Source organism: Aethalodelphis obliquidens, unplaced genomic scaffold (genome assembly GCF_003676395.1).
Source record: "Aethalodelphis obliquidens isolate GAN/ISIS:26980383/991018 unplaced genomic scaffold, ASM367639v1 scaffold5, whole genome shotgun sequence".
In the NCBI taxonomy this organism is placed as follows: domain Eukaryota; kingdom Metazoa; phylum Chordata; class Mammalia; order Artiodactyla; family Delphinidae; genus Aethalodelphis; species Aethalodelphis obliquidens.
In genome coordinates, this window is record NW_020837949.1 from 43561344 (window position 1) to 43579035 (window position 17692).

The 17692-nt window shown below is 35.4% G+C and overlaps 1 protein-coding gene across 17 annotated transcripts in view; it reads right to left on the reverse strand.

Annotated features, from left to right (window-relative positions):
* BBS9 (Bardet-Biedl syndrome 9) overlaps nt 1–17692 on the reverse strand; it is a 442463-nt gene that overhangs the window by 339103 nt on the left and 85668 nt on the right. For all 17 annotated transcript variants that reach the window (XM_027102231.1, XM_027102227.1, XM_027102230.1 and 14 more), the window contains one exon: nt 4200–4374. In XM_027102231.1, the coding sequence (XP_026958032.1) occupies nt 4200–4374 (175 nt within the window). The remainder of the gene's footprint in view (nt 1–4199; nt 4375–17692) is intronic.

Below are 17692 nucleotides of genomic sequence, written 5' to 3' on the forward strand. Positions count from 1 at the left end.
CAAAACCAAACAATTCCAAGCAGACTTGGAATTTCTGAAATAAAGAAAACACTTGGATTTTTTTTTCTTATCGCTCAAGTGTTCCGTGATATAAGCTAAAGAATAAAATTCCCTTGTTGGAACTGCTGAAAGAATAATCAGGTCCAATGTAAAAAGATTTAATGAAAGAGTGTCACATGTGTTTTTCAGAACAGAAAGGGCACTAATCACAGATACAGCAAGTCCAGGTGAACAGTGGTACTTTTTGAACCAATAGCCACAAACGCTTAACAGGTCCTGTGGAATACCAATGACAAACTCAACCGTATAATTTAGTGCTCCTCTGTATCACATCGTAAAAACAGCAGCAAGTAACTAAAATATGGATTGAGGTGTCACCGAACACAAAAGTAAATCCTCTAAAATCATTTATTTTCAAATGAAAAATAGTTGTCACCTCAAAGTGTACCAGGAGATTTGGGAACTTTGATACTTAACCTGCAGAACTCTACTAGAATTGGAGGCTCTGGATACAGAGCATTACTACATTCATTCCAGCTATAGTTAAAACATTCTTGATTATGCCTGGGAGAATCATTTTCATTGGAAGATGCCAGTAACAAAATAGGTTTCCTCATAAACTTTTCATTCCTTCATTAAGATCTTGTTAAACATCTACTTTCAGCAAGGTACAATGCTAGGCACTTCAGGGGATACAAAATCCCTGCTATCAAGGAACATTTAGCCCAGTCAAGGAGAAAAACAAGTAAATGTCGTATCAGTGAAAGCATGAATAGTGCTTATGGAAAGCAGTGAAAAATTACTCTGTGAATTGAGAAGAAGGAGTTGTTACTGACAGCTACGTCAGGCAAGATCTGAATGGGGAGCAGGGAGGCTTCCAGACCTAATTTTCATTCACAGAAAAGGAAGGAAGAGCATTTCAGACAGAGTACAGCATGAGCAAAAGAGGAGAGAGAAAGAGAGAAGCTCTGAATATATATGAATAACACCAAATATTTCAGTTTGGCAAGAGCCTAAGGCTGGTGAAGAACACAATCCTCTTTTTAAAATACTATCCATTAAATTCAACAAACAGATTTTAAAATACTGACTTAAAGACTATTGTCTACTTAGCAATGTATTAATATTAGGAGCCACTGTAGGGGTACAGGGGAAAGTGTATAGCAAACAGGGGAGAAAGATAAAACTCCTGGCAAGTGTACTTCTTCCGGGAGCCTCCTTACATTCAACTCTTATTGAAAGGTATCACCTCTAGGCTTCTCAGTTTCCTGTGCACAGTGCTGCCATAGCCAGTATCACAATGAACTGAAGTAGCTGATTGACTTGCTACCTCCCCACTTGCTGGCATACTGCTGGAGGACAAGAGACAGGTCTTATCTGGCTTTGCATCTCTAGTGCTTTGCACAGTGTGTGGCACAGAGAAGCCTCTTGAAAAATGTTTGCTGAATGAATGACTGGACCAATGAACTGAATTACTCCTTTAGTGAACAGGTATTTAAAACAGATCCTGCTCTCAGGAACCTGATAATGTAAGACATACTCTGGAACATTTTAGCACAATACAGAAAGCAAATATGATATTGGGCAAAAATCAGTGTGTTGGGCAATAATATATCTAGGAGGTTAAAAAAAGGAGGATATTTAAACCAGTTAATTTTAAAAGTCCCTTCCAAATCTGAAAGTTCACTTAACAGAGGTAAAATGGGACTGGAGCATAAAGAGCACTGAATGTCATATGAGAAGATTTAGATTTTTTAATGGACAACAAAAATTATTCTGGCATAAAGAGGTGTTTTAAAAGAATAGCTATGAGAAAGGCCCTTCAAAGTCTACATTAGAGGTTAAAAAAAACAAACAAACAGAAATCCAAGTGAAAAGATAAAGGTCTGAATGCCAGTGGGAATGGGAAGCAAGGGCTGAATAAGAGAAAAAAAAAAGGTAGAAAGGTCACGATTTACTGACTATATAATTCTGACAAGCAAAGGAAAGAAAAAGAGAATAAAAGATGATCCAAAGTTTGTACAAATGTGGCCAAGGGAATGGCCCACAGCCCCTCCTCTACCAAAAAAAAAAAAAAAAAAACTCTCACTTCAAAAGAAAAACAACACTCAAAGTATGTCCTGAATTAGAACCACCTGGGGTGTGTATTTGTGATGATTTCTGGGTCTTTTCCCCAAACCTACTAAATCAAAATCTAAGGGGTTGGGGATTAAGAACGTGCAAATGTGCATTTCATAAAAGGATGCTCAGATGATTCTTATGCACACTAAAGTTTGAGACTCATAGCCTTCTCTAGTTCCTATTTGAACATAATTGATCTGTTTTTAAAGTAATTAAACATCAATATCAAAAATGAAAATGAATTATGTCTTAAAAGCCTTTTCTATTAACTGATTATATTTTTAACTGATTATAAATAGATTTCATGAAGTCTCCAAAAACCAAACTTACAGTTTTCCTGCTTTCTCCCATCCTAAATTACACCTGTGATTACCATTTAATCTATTAAAGTTGAAAGTATATATAAATACAACATACTACTCAATGTTATAAACCCTCTTGATTGTCATCATTTCACAATAATCACATATCCCATGCATTTTTACCATTTTAAAAGATCCACATAATAAATAAAGTGTGCACTTTTTTAGTCTTAGATGGAGATGAATTTAATAGATCAGTATGTTGGAGAATTACCACAGTTAAAACAGTATGAGTTTCTGAGATTAAACCTTCACGTTAAGGAAACCTACACATTGTTTTCTCATCCAATCACTCCTGGAGTTATTACCAAATTAATTCCTATTCCCATATTTCAAAGAGTAAGTCATGGAACATTCACATCTTTGTATCATGACCCCAGTGTAACACTGCTAGTATCACCCTACTTGGCAAGAACTGGGTGGAAAGGTGAAAAGCAGATCTTCTCAATATTGCTTAAGTTTTGGCAGGATTGAATGAATTATACAGGTATTTTTCCCAGCTTCTCATAATAATTATGATATTTTATTTATTAGCAGTAGCAATGCCACAACTCACTCATCTCCTTTGGACAAGCGCCATAGGAGTTGTAGGATGAATATGACATAATGATACCCTACCTCCATCAGTTAACTTCTGCTTAGTCACAAACATTTGCTTATTTTCAGAGTTTTAAATCCTCAGTGCCTCAACAATAATTCTCAGAATGTAGATTGTCACTTATTAAGAGAAAACTACATTAACTTGCAATATACACAATAATAAAACTTGAAGGCAAAAATTTACATCTGTTGCCTGATGAATTTATATTTTCTTCCTGCCTTGGGAAAAATCATGTGGCCAAAAATAATACTGAAAGGCTATAATGAAGTGTTGCTTAGATGTTTAAAGTTCTAAATGCTGCCATCAGTAAGATAACAACAATAAAGTTACTTAAAATATTATAATTCTCCAAGTCTATTTCTTTTCCCAGAATGGATTTCTACTTCTTTTCCCATTCTCCCTTCCAATAAAAAACACAGCCTCCAAAAACTCAAAACCATAATTTTTATTGAAATTTAGCTGGTAGAGAAGAAAACGGTCTCTCTGAAACACAATTCACCAAAATCAATATGAATTTCTAGCAAAAAGTATAAGCTGTTTTCATAGGGTCATTTTCATACTTCACTTCTGTAAGCTGTTCTTTTAAAAACATTCATAAACACACTTGTATTTCTTGCCAGTATTCTTCCTATGTCATATACATTTTTTTTGTTATAAAATCATTCTATATATGTATTTGTACCTAGCTTTTTTTCACTCAGACTGTGTTTTATTATTTATAATTCAAGGAACAATCGCAATAATTATTGAGCATTTTCTATGGGGTGGTAACTTGACATACACTTAATTCTTTTAACAAATTTGTCGAAATAGATGTTATTACCTCCTTTACATTCAGGATAAGGACACTGACCATCAAACAGCTGTGAGTAGCAAAATCAGGACTCCAATCCAGGTGTGCCTCTCTCCAAATCCTTCCTCTCAATCTGTGCACTATACTGCCTTTCAAATGTTTTATGATATGTAAATGATATCCTCTAAGTCACCACAATTACATTTTATCAGAGAAACCACTCTCTTTTTCATTTGCAATATTCAAGCTCTTTGTGGATAAGAAATTATCAGCAGCATACACATAAAAACCATGATTCCAAAGATTCAAGATCCAAACTTACTTGTAACTTTCCACTTGTCGGCAGGATGAAACAGTAATGAAGGAATCTGTACGGGAACTGTAAGCAAGAGGGCCAGGTAAAAGAGAACCAGGGAGAAATCTCCCAAAAGCATAGCTCTCCTGCTCAAACACCATCAGCATTCCATCCATAGACTGGATACAAATTAAATCGCGACCTAAAGAAGAATTAGAGGAAATTAGGTAACTTATTCTTTTTATGAATGTAATGATTTTATCACTATTCACCACAAATATGTCAGTTAACTTTTTCCCCAAGGGACAAAATGGGCAGTTTAAATTTTAAATCTCAAACTGATGAAGCTATAAGATTATTGTATATCACTATCTACACATTTCCCAATTTTTTCATTATTCATAATATGTCTATAGTTTTAAATACATTTATTTTCATTTATTTGAGCTAAAATCCGTAGCTCAAGAGAATACCTGAGAACAATCATGACTCTGCAAGATATCATTTTTTCCAAAATCAGAAATATAAACGGTTCTACACGATGCCTTCTCTTCTTCATAGTATGTCAGCCCCATACTTTCAAATGACTTGGACATCAGTCAAACATAGCAGACCAAATCCATAGACATGTATTAAGCACCAGTTTTATACAAATCACAGTGTTGAGCACCGTTGGGAGAGAAAATGACTAATACCGAATAACACTAGTCACTGATTGCCCTAAACTATCGATTGATTTTGAAGTGTCTTCTACTATTAGTCTGTAAACATTAACTACAAAATTCACAGTTCTTAAAATATACTGAGATGATGATAATGATGATGATTTCTATGGTACAATATAGTATCCCTAATCTGAGAAAGATCTAGTGGCTATAACTTTTCATGTTCTGCTAGTGTGATTAGTGTATCCTATAATCTATTATATAGGGAAGAACTATGTCAAAGAAAAGTTAAGCTACTCATTAAGAGAATAAACAAAAGGTCAATCTTCTAATTAATATTTCATCTCTAACCCATACTTACCATATACAGTAAGTCGTGTAGTAACTATTTTATTTTACCTTGGATATCAGTGCCAATACAGTTAACCCTAAATTTTGAAATTTAAAGAATACTTTGCTCAAAAAGAAATTAACTTGCATAGAAATGGATGGTAGTCTTATTATTGTATCTGAGTATGGATATAAGGGCAATTTTTAAAAATGAAAATATGTTGCCAAAGGAGTTTTTTTAAAAAGAAAACAAACTGAGACCTTTGGGGTGCTTATTACTGCAACATACTCTATCCCATCTTAATTGATTCAATACATTTAACAACTTTAAATAGTCTCAGAGATGTTTCAGGTTGAATATTGTCTTAGCATATATTCACAAAATACACATCTGAACCACTCTGGGATCACTAGAGAGAAAGGGATTGTTCATGTTAATGCTGTTTTGAAGAGTATCCCCTCAAAGCTCAAATTCTTTTATAAGGCATAGTAGGTTTTTCAGTCATTGTTTTAAGCTTTTAAAATCTATTCTTTATCTACTATGCTTATTAAAGTTTTCATAAAACAAGATATGAGTTTGTATGGATGTTGTATGTATACACATGCGTACAAGTGTATTCACAGAGATATATTCAGACAAAGAGTACCTCATCTATCCAGAATTTAACTATATAGCAATCTTCCTGTCTGTACCAAGCAAAAATGAAAAAGTATAAATATGCCTCTAAATAGTCAAAATAGATGCTTCAAAGTCTTTGTAATGAAAATCATGCAAACTTTTTACAGGTAGGATTCCCAGGTCTCACTCAGGGCATCGATTCTTATTTTAATTATGGTTCGAACAGTTGCAGTTCTCATGAACAAGTTACTGATATTCCAGGAGCTTCAGCCTCCTCGTTTATAAAATGAGTATATTTGCCTAAGAGCTCCAAAGTTAGAGATAAGATTTAATAGTCTCTAACACTGTGTAGCACACATAAAACACAATAAATCATAGCATCATTATAATGGTTATCATTACCTGCTTCCCCAGCCCAGAGAAAAGAAAATAGCAAATTAGAAAAGGTATGAAAACACTGATAGCTGTGAGCAGTGACAGCTATGCCCCAACAAAAAAGAAGACAACAGGAAATCTATAAAATATATATCAAATAATTCAAAAAAGAATAACAGGGCTCAGCTTAGAAGCAATTACTAGCCCTATATATGTCAAAAAGAGAAATGTCATATTATAATGTACTAGTAGCTATTAAATGGATTTAATACAGTTTAGCATAGTTCAGTCATTTGCAAAAACAAACTTGTGGCCGAGATGCTAACGGCTCCCCCTAAGAGCCATTCTTTCTTTTGGTACTTGAATTATCACTAGACTCATGGCCATCCAGTTAGAATAAAGCCTATATCTCCAGGCCTCTGTGACAGATACATCATATGAGTACTTTCTCGCCAATGAGATGGGAGCAGGGTGATATGTGCAACACCCAGACTTACCCTTAAAAGGACTGAGTATGCACTCCCTTCCCCTCTTCCCAGCATGATGGTAGGGCTGGAACAGCTATCTTGGCCTCAAAGATAGAAGCCACATATTGAGAACAACAGAGCTGCCTACCAGTCCTGGACCACTTTATCTCCAGGTGGTTAAATCTGACAGAAATAAACATCTTCTTTAATTAAGTTTGGTCTTTATTAAAGCAATGAAACTTATATCTTAAATAACACAGAACTTATCTGAGCATAAAGATCCATCCAGCTTTACTGACTCTTAAAATTTAATTTCACTTGATTGGATCCTGATACCAAAAAACAATCAGATATAGAAGACATTGGGACAACTGGGGAAATTGGAATGTGACTGCATGCTAGATAACATTAGGAAATTATTTTTAATTTTCTTAAGTGTAATTATGGTATTGTGATTACATATGAGAATGTTCTTATCAGGAAATATGTTCTGCAATAGTTATGAGTGAAGTGGCATAAGATCTGTAACTTACTTTCAAATGGTTCACCAAAAAAAAAAACAGTGTGTGTATACATGTATATACATTTACAACTGTTGACTCTAAATGGTGGAAAAATGGACATTCATGTTACTTGTTCTGATATTTAAATTTTTTCACAATAAAAATGTAAACAAATAAAATAAAGTGTTCAAATATATTCCTTTAGTATACAAATACACTTTTTTAACCACCAAGGAGGGAACTGAGCACTAGTAAATTGAGCAGGACTTAGGAGGAAAGCAATAAATCTAATCTTAATAAGTTAAGAATCAGAGACAGAAGAAATCCAAACAATGAAACACATGCAATGACCTTGACCTATGGGGGAGGATATTACTGTAACCAAAATATACTCTCTGTATTATTAAAGAATGTGAGGTCAAGGCATGTATACTTCCAAGCAGAAGTACAATAACATTTGAGTTCATTTCAATATGTTGAATATCTCTGAACCACAAATCTTCCAGTCTCCCAAAGACCTTAAAGAAGTTGTCCTCAAAGTGTGGTTCCCAGACCACCAGCATCAGCATTGTCTAGGAAATTCTTAGAAATGAAAATCCTAGGGTCCCACTCTATACCTATGGAATCAGAAACTATGATGATAGGGCCCAAGTCTAGGTTTTAACAAGCCCTAGAGGCTATTGGATGCATGCTAAAGTTTGAGAACTACTGCTTTCGCATGGTATGACAAAGAGCTAGAGCTTGAAGAAAACTTGAGCCCCAGAGAACACTTGGCTCCTTAGCATGATATATGAAGTCTTCTTTCCTGAAACTCTAGCAATATAGGGGAGATATAACCCCACATGGGCTGCCTCTAGAGTCAGATAATCTGAGTTTGAGTCTAGTTCAACCAATTATTAGCTGTGAATTTGGGCTCAAGTTTCCTTATCTGCAAGATGGTGTACCTAACTTAGCTGTTGTGAGAATTAAATTAAGTAATGTACGGAAACTAGATCCAGCAGGTGTTAAATACTGCATCGCATTATTATTTTATAATTATTTTCTAAGTCTCATACTAAATGTTGTATTAATATTTAACTACTTGCTGTTTCCCACATACATTGTAATGGTGCATACTTCCTTGCTTTTGTTTATGTTATTTCCTTTCCAAAAAACTTCTTACACTTTTCTTCCCCTGGGATAGTGAACATTTGCTGGATGCCTCCTGGTCATCCATTGCCCTCTCCTCCCATCTTTAGCCATGAGGCTTGAATGAGACTGACTTCATTCTAAGCTTGAGAGTAGGTAGGCCCTGACTTACATAAACTAATTAGTATCCCACTAGTCACAGTGATTAGTTAAGGGATGGTTATAATTTACAGCCAATGAAAGAAACTAAATCCCTAAACTGAGCTGAAACTAAAGAAAAACTTACTCTTCCCCCTGGGGAGTAATATGTGAGGAGGATAAGGTCTGGAATCACAGAAGCCATTAGGCTTTTACAAGGGTGTAGTTAAGAGAGGGCCATGGAAGACACTGTTTAAGCCAGTGCATCAAGCCGCACTTGGAGCCAAACCTATCCATGGACTTTATAGGCAATAAATTCTCATAAATATTGAAGCTGAGTTGGCTCTCTGTCCCTGAATCAAGTGCATCAACCCATTTGTCCTCTGAGAGACATCACAGACTGAAGCTCATGTCTTCCCAGAAATCTTCTCTTTCCCTTCAATTACCCTCCATCTGTGATCCCACAGAGCCCCATCCTTACCTTCATCTTACAACTAATCACTGATTGAAATTAACTGTTTTTGTGTCTCTCATTATCCCTAGCTTAAACTCAATGGCAAGAAGGTATATCTTATTCATCTTTGTAAATCCAACAATTAGAAAATGCCTGGCGCATAGGAGACACATTAATAAATGTCTGTTGAGCTGAAGTAAGCTAGGCAAAATACTTTATTCATCTGCAGCTCAGATTGGCTGAGACTTTATTATATGCAATTCACATACTGCATTTTTAAGTACATGAAAAATGCTTTATTTATTACAATCCTAGCCACTGACGATTAGAAAAATGTAGGTATCAATCCAAAACATTACTCAAAAATAAATAAATAAATCCTTCAAATCACTGTATTGGAAGCCACTTCAGAATACATACCAAAGGCTCCCCTTACTGATAATGAGAACAGAAAGAACAGTCCAGAGAAGCCATGAAAGTTTTGTAGTTCTAATAGAACAGAGCCAACAGGAAGACTTCATAAAAGCGATGGGATTTCAGGAGCTATTTAAATGACCTAGCCATGAACCATACACTCAAAGAGTCTTTACCACATGCTCAGTATTATATTAGGAGCTGTAAGAAATATAGAACAACAGCAAATAACTACTACTGCCACTGACTGAGCACCTGTTATATTCCCGCCTTTGTGCTAAACACTTATGTAGCATATAGCTATAATCTTTAATAACAATAGTCCCATTTTACACGAGAAGACTGAAACCCACAGAGCTTAAATAATTTGTCTAATGTCAAAGAATTAAAAAATGACAGCTAGTACTCAAGTCAGAATCTGACTCCATTTTACTGCACTGGATCCATTTTTTTAAAATAACATAAGTTAACATATAAAATCTAAATGATGTGAAACGACTAAGCACTATAGAAAATCAAAGAGCCTCATTACAGTGAACTTCCTGGGAAAGGTTTCATGGTAGAGGTAGGATGTGTCCTACCTCTCAGTTGAGAAGGATACCTAGACTGAGAAGGATAAGTAGAATGAAAAGAGATCAAAGGTAAAAGCAGAGGAAATTTCTGCGAGAGAAAAAGAACATACTAGAAAAAGATACAGAGGCAATTAGATTTGATCCAATGCAATGGATCAAGTTCTACCAACAGGGTATGAAATGTAAAAGCAACAGATTGAAAAGATGACAATAGCTAAGTGATGTTCCCTCAAAAATTATGTCTAAATAATACAGGGAAAAAAATATCTTTTAAAGTTGAAATAACTAGGAAGGGTGGAGATTTCATCAGAATTTAAAATCTGGATGTTTATCTCATTAATCATAACCATGATGACAGAAAAATAAGCATTGTGATTTGAAATACTATTTGAAAGATCTAGGAACAAACTGACAAAGGACCTACCAAAATCATTTTGAAAGAACTTTGGAAATCAGTATTTTTCATTTTCAAAGGCAATGAAAAAGTTTTGTGCCTGTGGGGATGGGTGGGTGGAGGCAGGAAAGTTCCATTATGGCAGCCTCATGAGATGAATATTTATTAAGAAGTGTGTCTCATTTCTTGGTGTTAACATATCATATAGACAAAGCTTTAACATGATGCATAAATTGGTAATCAATTACATGTTGAACTGACTGCTAGATTAACACTTTTCTTTACTAAATTATAGTCTGTTCACTAAAATGGTCTGTAGCTGTGTGTGTGTGTGTGTGTGTGTGTGTGTGTGTGTGTGTGTGTGTCCCTGTGCTCAGTTCTTTCCACCATGCATAACCCAGAGCATTTTCCATCATTCATTATTATAGCAACAAGGGCCCCATGGAGGGTAGTTCTGAATACCATTTCCTCCATTTCTCTGCTGTCTTTTTCTTCCTCTGGAATCTATGTAGCAGAGTAAGTGGAGAAGAAGACTACCATTACTCAGCATGCTACATGTTTTCTGAATCTCTCTATGCTCGTATTTCTTTTACACATTGAGTAAAAATACAAGTGAAGAAATGCAAACGTGACCTGTGGCCAAGCATACACTGCAGTTCAGCATACAGCTGTCAAAAATACTTGGTCTTTCTCCAAGTCTGAAAAACACATGAAAAACAGCTGTACAGGTAGTCAAAAAGGCAGACAGGAAACATCAAGAGACTTATACATAGGAACAGAAGAGTCCAAAAGTCTGTGGAACTTCCGCTCGTTTTATGCATGCACTTCATGCACAGAAAAAGGTTTTGTTGTTGTTGTTACAGAAAAACTGAAACACTAACTTATTAATCTTTATTGCAAACTTAACTCAAAAATGATACAACATGTTTGCTATGAGCAGAGACACAAAAACGTTCAGAGTAGGATTTCAACAGATATTGCCTTAAAAACAATGGTAGATGGATTTCTAGAGCTTGCAGGATAGTAAACTTGCCACTAAATATCATTTTGTGCCTTTTCACTCATATCATTATAGAAATAAAACTATCACCATTGTTTTGAGATACATGCTACTATTTGGCTATGCTTAAAAATTAATAATTGGTAATTAATTGAATAAAAGAATAGCTAGCTTCTTTCTTATTACTCTCTCCCTCATATTCTTTTATATTTGAGCATTTGAAAAGTAATTAGTGTCTAATAATAATGCAATATTCAAGTAGATTCGAAGTTTAAACGCTTAGTTATAAATAAATAAATAAATAAATAAATAACATTTATTTAAAGCCCTAAGAAAACAGAGGAAATCAACAAATAGGATACATGTGTTGAGCTAAATGGCTAATATTTTTAAATATGTAACACAGAAAAATTACACAAATTCTCAACTATTATTCAAGTGTTATGCCACTAAATAATTCATGAGACTAATTAAGACTGAGGAAAATAAAAATTGGGTCTACATACTAACTCTTCCTATGAACTTGACTTTTGACATTTTAATGTTCTCATTTTAATAGGAATTTTAATAGCCTCACAAAGACCACTAGTGTGTGTTCCACTAAGCTATTTATCACTATTTTCCCCCCTAAACTGTTAACAAGGTTAATAACATATTATACAGAAATTACAACCATTCATTAAATTAGCATTACATGTGATAGATTCAATATTAATGCAATGCTAGAGTTTAAAAGAAGGCCCTAAACATTATATTATCACTTGCATCCACAAAATACTGGGTGAATTACTTTGTCAGATGTAATGATCATGAAAGATTTGATAACATTCTCCAGAATTCACATTCATTCAACAAATTCCACAAACATTTGCTGTACCTAGTATATGCTAGGAGAGACGGTCGCTACCCTCAGAAAGTTCAGTGAATACGGGAGTTATAACAATGTAAGAACAGAGGCGTACAAAGGCTATGGAAGCGTGATTAATCGTATCTCGAAGGATGAAGAAAAGCTTCAGAACAGAAATAACACTTGGGTTTTGCAGGCTGAGAAAGAGTTTGCCGAACGTTCAGAGAAGCAAAAGCAGAAAGCCCACCATTCACAGACCTGGATTATAGGATTATAAGAAAGCTCTGTTTGAAGAGGAATAAGAGCAGTAAACTCTGAGGGAGGGCGTTGAGTGGAGGGAGATACTGCTGATGAAGACGGCAGGCATGCTCATCAGAACTGATGGCAAAGCCACAACTTAAGTCCACATTTGCTGCAACCTTATTTTAGCCCTGAAAGCTCTATCAAATGTCCTCATCTGTACAGCAGTTGTATGAGGAGAAGATTGTAATGATGCTACTGTAAGGATAAAATACAATAAAAATGCATATTGGCTGGCACCTAATAAGCATTCAATAAATGGTAAGTGTTTGAGATTACTGGATTACCTCTTTCCTTACAGACCAAATTATGTGAAAAACTTAAAATTGAGAGGAAAAAAAATCCTTCAGACCAAAAAGGATAAAATTTAATGTGGGAAGGAGCACACACTAAATCAGAAATTCACACTTTTTGCCAAAGCAAAGGATTTTTAAGACTTCAAGAACTATGGAAAATCTCTCAAAACCTAGGTCTGTGTGAACTGCTGTCTACGCAAGACGATTTTCTGTCCATTTTAAGTATACTTTCCTCAAAACAGCAATTTCTCTAACATGATAACTACTGAAGAAATCCCTAAAGAAGTACATTATGGGTGTGTCAGAAAGCTCTATTTGGGAATGAGCTGTCTCTGCCTCTGTACCCTCCCCCAACACACACATACCCATTTTCTTCCCCTACCCCCCACCCTGACTCTCTTTTATTGACGTTTTTTGCAGGATGACCCTGAGTGACATACGAAAGACAAGATAGATGATATCATACAGCAGAGCCCATTATTTATTAGTATTCCTTTCTTCTCTCTCATCCAAAAGGAAAATTCTTAAAGGGTGAGTATAATGTCGGAGATATATTTTTTTAAATAACTGGTTTCAAAGTGAGGTAAACTTCTCAAGGTAATAACCAGCCATGATAAGAAATCCAGAAAACTCTCCCCAAAAAATAATTTAAAAAAGAAAGAAAATTTAAATACCTCTTCATTTTGTACAAACATCCTTCATTTGCAATATTAACAGTCCAATAAAGCAATAACACCAAAAGCTAAATATTTGCTTTTTATATATTGTTAACTCTCAATCCTAAAATCGTCATTGTATCAAAAGAAGCAGGTTTTCCCTGGTGGCGCAGTGGTTGAGAGTCCGCCTGCCAATGCAGGGGACACGGGTTCGTGCCCCGGTCCAGGAGGATCCCAAATGCCGCGGAGCGGCTGGGCCCGTGAGCCAGGGCCGCTGGGCCTGCGAGTCCGGAGCCTGCACGTCCGGAGCCTGTGCTCTGCAACGGGAGAGGCCCGCGTACCGGGGGAAAAAAAAAAAAGGAATAAGAAAAAACTACAGTCTACACTGAATTCACTACAACCAATTAAATTAGGTTGTGAAAAAAATAACTAAAGCCAGGAAATTCTCAGCTGAGGTTCAACTTCATCCAAACTCATACAATTTTAAAAGGCAAATCAAAATGAACTTGGGATAATGACAACAATGACTTTAAGTTTCCTGAACTGTCAATTCTTATCTCAAAGTTTGATGTGCCGCTTAACCATTGTTTGGTCTGTTAAACGTCCTTGGATTCTTCTAAAAGAAGCAGTTAAAATACCATATCTTGAATAAAAGTCATGAAAACAAATATACCAAAGTAATCATCTTAATATACAGATGGAATCACATTATCAACCCACTCAAAAACTTCAAAGGTACGCCAGTGTCTCCAGAAATAAGTAGAAATTAATAAGTAGGATATCCAAAGAACTCTTCAGTGTATCCGCTAAATGAACTTTGACTACTCCTTCTCATCCAGTCCCAACCACCAAATACTTCAGGTAACATAAGCTTGCCCTAAATACCCTTATGCATTTGTTACTCTAGTTCAATTCACCTCAGATATCCTTCCCTCACCTTAACCTCATAAAATCCCTCTACATATCCTCCATCCCCAGCACCCAACCATTTTGAAGCTTTCTCCAATCCCCTTTAGGCATAAAAAGCACACTCTTCCTCTATTCTTTCTTAGTACATTCTGCATCACTGCCTATTAGTACTGACAATATTTTTCCTGGTGATACAGCTAAATTTGGCATATATCTCTCCCCTCCTCAACTCCCATAAATGAAGCATAAAATCCTTGAAGGTAAGTCGATTTTGTTTTCATGGTCTGGCTCACAGCATTGAGTATAGTCCCTTACATGTCAGTGCTCCAAAAATATCTGTTCAAGTCAACTGAACTCACATGGAAGTAGAAAACCATGTCAAACTGTAGTACTAGGTATCAGGATGCCAATGATCATCAAGTGGGCCAAGATATTTGATAACATTACCACAGTCACATGAAAACCCCTTGAGATTTGGCATTATGCTTTATTCACCACACCTTCCCACCCCAAATAGTCCCTAGTATATAGTAGAGATCAATAAATAATCATTCAATGAATGAATGAATAGCAGCAAAGTAAAAGTGGTATGGAAAAGGCCTTAAAACAATTAGTTTTAATATGTGACACTTAAGAAGCTGAAATTCTAAATTATTTCAGGGCTTAGTACTATGTCAAAAGACAAAGTATTCATTGTATGTGCAACATTAGATACACTAGGAAATACTCTGCTCTTAAGAAAGATAAAGCCTAATAGAAAGACACAAGAAATATAGGTGGGGTGGGAAAGGATGGCAAAAGGAAAATATATAAATGAGAAGGGAAATCACTTAACCATAAAGAATAAATTGTGGCAGCCCAAAGAGGATACCAAAGAAACAGAATGATCTTTAAATCCATCAGTATTTCATAAAACTCTAACTGCAAAAACATACACAGATTAAGCCTTAAAGCTTTAGTAATTATTAGAGCCCTGGGTACAAAGTCTTTCTCTGGGTAATATGAAACAAGGGATTACTACCAGCAGGAAAAGCACCCCTCAAAAGGGTACTGAATAGGATACTTTCTGGCTATTCCTTGTTCTTAGAGCAGGATGGTATATTATAAAAGAATAAATTGAGCAAAGATGGGAAAAGTATCAAATGTAGCATAAAGTATTAATATGTAGTGGAAAGAGCAATGATTTTGAATCAAAAAGACAACCTGGTAATGTTTTAATCCTGCTCTGACACATTCTAGATACATGACTTGGCTATTTTGTTTAATTTCATTCACTCTGTTTCTTCACATGCAAAATAAACCCTATCACAATCTCTATACCCCACTGGATTGCTGTAAAGATACGGAACATATGCAAACTATCCAGTTCAGGACCTGGAACATGGTAGGAATGCATGCCAATCTTAATTCCAAATACAGCACACTTAAATAATCAAACCAACTTTCCCTAGTACCTACACTTATATCTTGAACATCAGATACAGTAGTTTAGTCATTAAGTCTCACTCCTTAGGCGTAAAAGGGAAGTAAACATCTCAGGGAAAAGTTAGGAAAAAAGGTGACCAGGAAGTTGGAAATGGTTCAGTTCAGAAGTTCCAATCTTTATTTGCTAAAGTACTTGGCTCTTGAATTTCACTGATCTATAAAATTTCAGAAACTACTGGGGAACATCATAGGTTGTCAACCTTGTAAACTGCCCAATAAGGATATTTTAAAAAAAATAAAGACTATCATCACCAACATTTTCTACAAAGACAATGTAAAACAAATAAGTAGGAAGTAGAAAATGTTAGTCCTCAATATAGCTCTTTAACTGAACAAATTTTAGCTTTACGAAAAATTTACTTCATTAGCTAATTTTTTTTCATTACCTTAAGACCATTTAAAACTTTAACGGGGCATAGCATTTGCAAACCACTAGTTTATCCTAGCATGAACCACTTTTAAAGAACCCCCGCACCAGCACTTAAATACCACTAGTATTAAAAAAACTCAGAAAACAAGCACAAAAAGTTTTCCCATTAGAAGAAGAAAGGAAAAACTGGTTCCAAAACCTATTCAGGCCTAGGTTAGGTGAGGAAACAAGCATTTTCCATAATATGCTGGCTCTTTACAAACTCACCACTGTCAGACTTCTGGAATCAAAAAGTGAGGCAAAGGCTCCCCCTGCTGACAAGTAGACAAAGAATCTAATCCTATCAAAAGGCAACTGACTTCAAAAATCTTTCCAGTACTGACTGGATATCGCATGGGCTTTTACTATTCTCTATCAAAGACTAGTTTTACTTTATATCCTAAAACACTGGAATATAGCTCCATCTGATACAAATGTGAAAGACATTTATAACTAGGTAATACTCCGTGTACATTTCAATAAATCTTTCTAAACCAGCTTTCAAATTTCTTGGTGTCTGCTCTATGCTCTAAAGCTTAACTGAGCTAGAATGTCATACAGAGAGGAAATTAAAGAAGGCTAAAGAAATGAGGTGGGTTTCAAGAGGTTACGTAGAACAAAGGTAGCAATCTATAAATGCATTAACGGCCTTCTCTCACAGAAATCTCATGAGATTAAAAGAAGCAAATTAAAGTCTTCAAAATTAACAATAATAGCAGGTTACAAGCACTGGCCCATATATTATTAACACATCCAACTCTATCAACTATTCTATAACTTGGGAAGATCAAGAACTATTGCTCTCATTTGACTATAGAGAGACCTAAGGCTCAGGAAAGTTCGATGTTTGTTAAGGACACACAGCTGGTGAGTAGCAGAGGCAGAATTCAACCCTATACATCTTCTAATCTTCATTCTGCTTCTCCAACTGAAAACTATGCATAAAGTAGATACTCTAATGACATAATTTCTAAATTCCTTTCTGATTTCAAATTTAACATGGCCTAACATCACAAATGCACTTGGTATGCTTATAAATAACATCAGATTTAAATAGAAAATGTTAAATATTTCACTTTGGCAGACAAAACTTGATACAGCTGCTTGGTAAATTCTTTCCTATAATTTATTTATTCTTGTCTTATTTCCAAAAGGATTGCTTGCAAAGGTAAATAAAACTAAACAAATTATAAACTAAGTAGATGAGGAGAACAGCAGATAAAACCCTGATTCTCCCACTAAAATTACTGAATAAAATGTTTGTTAAAAGCAGCATTTTTGCGTACATCAATATGCTGCCGCCCCCCTTAAAAAAGGTAAATAAAATTCAGAAGCCAAACACTAAGTGAACGTGAGAACCCACAAAGGTAAACAGAACCCCTGGGGCAATCTCTTAAATCATATACCCTCAGCATCAGTTTTCATAGTCTCAAAATGACATGTAGTAAAGGAGAAAAACCTTGGAGCCCACTCTAGGTGGGAAATCCAATTGATCCTGTACATTATCTTTCTCCCCCCGGTACAAAGCTAAGACCACAAAGGGCTCTACCTTAAGTGTA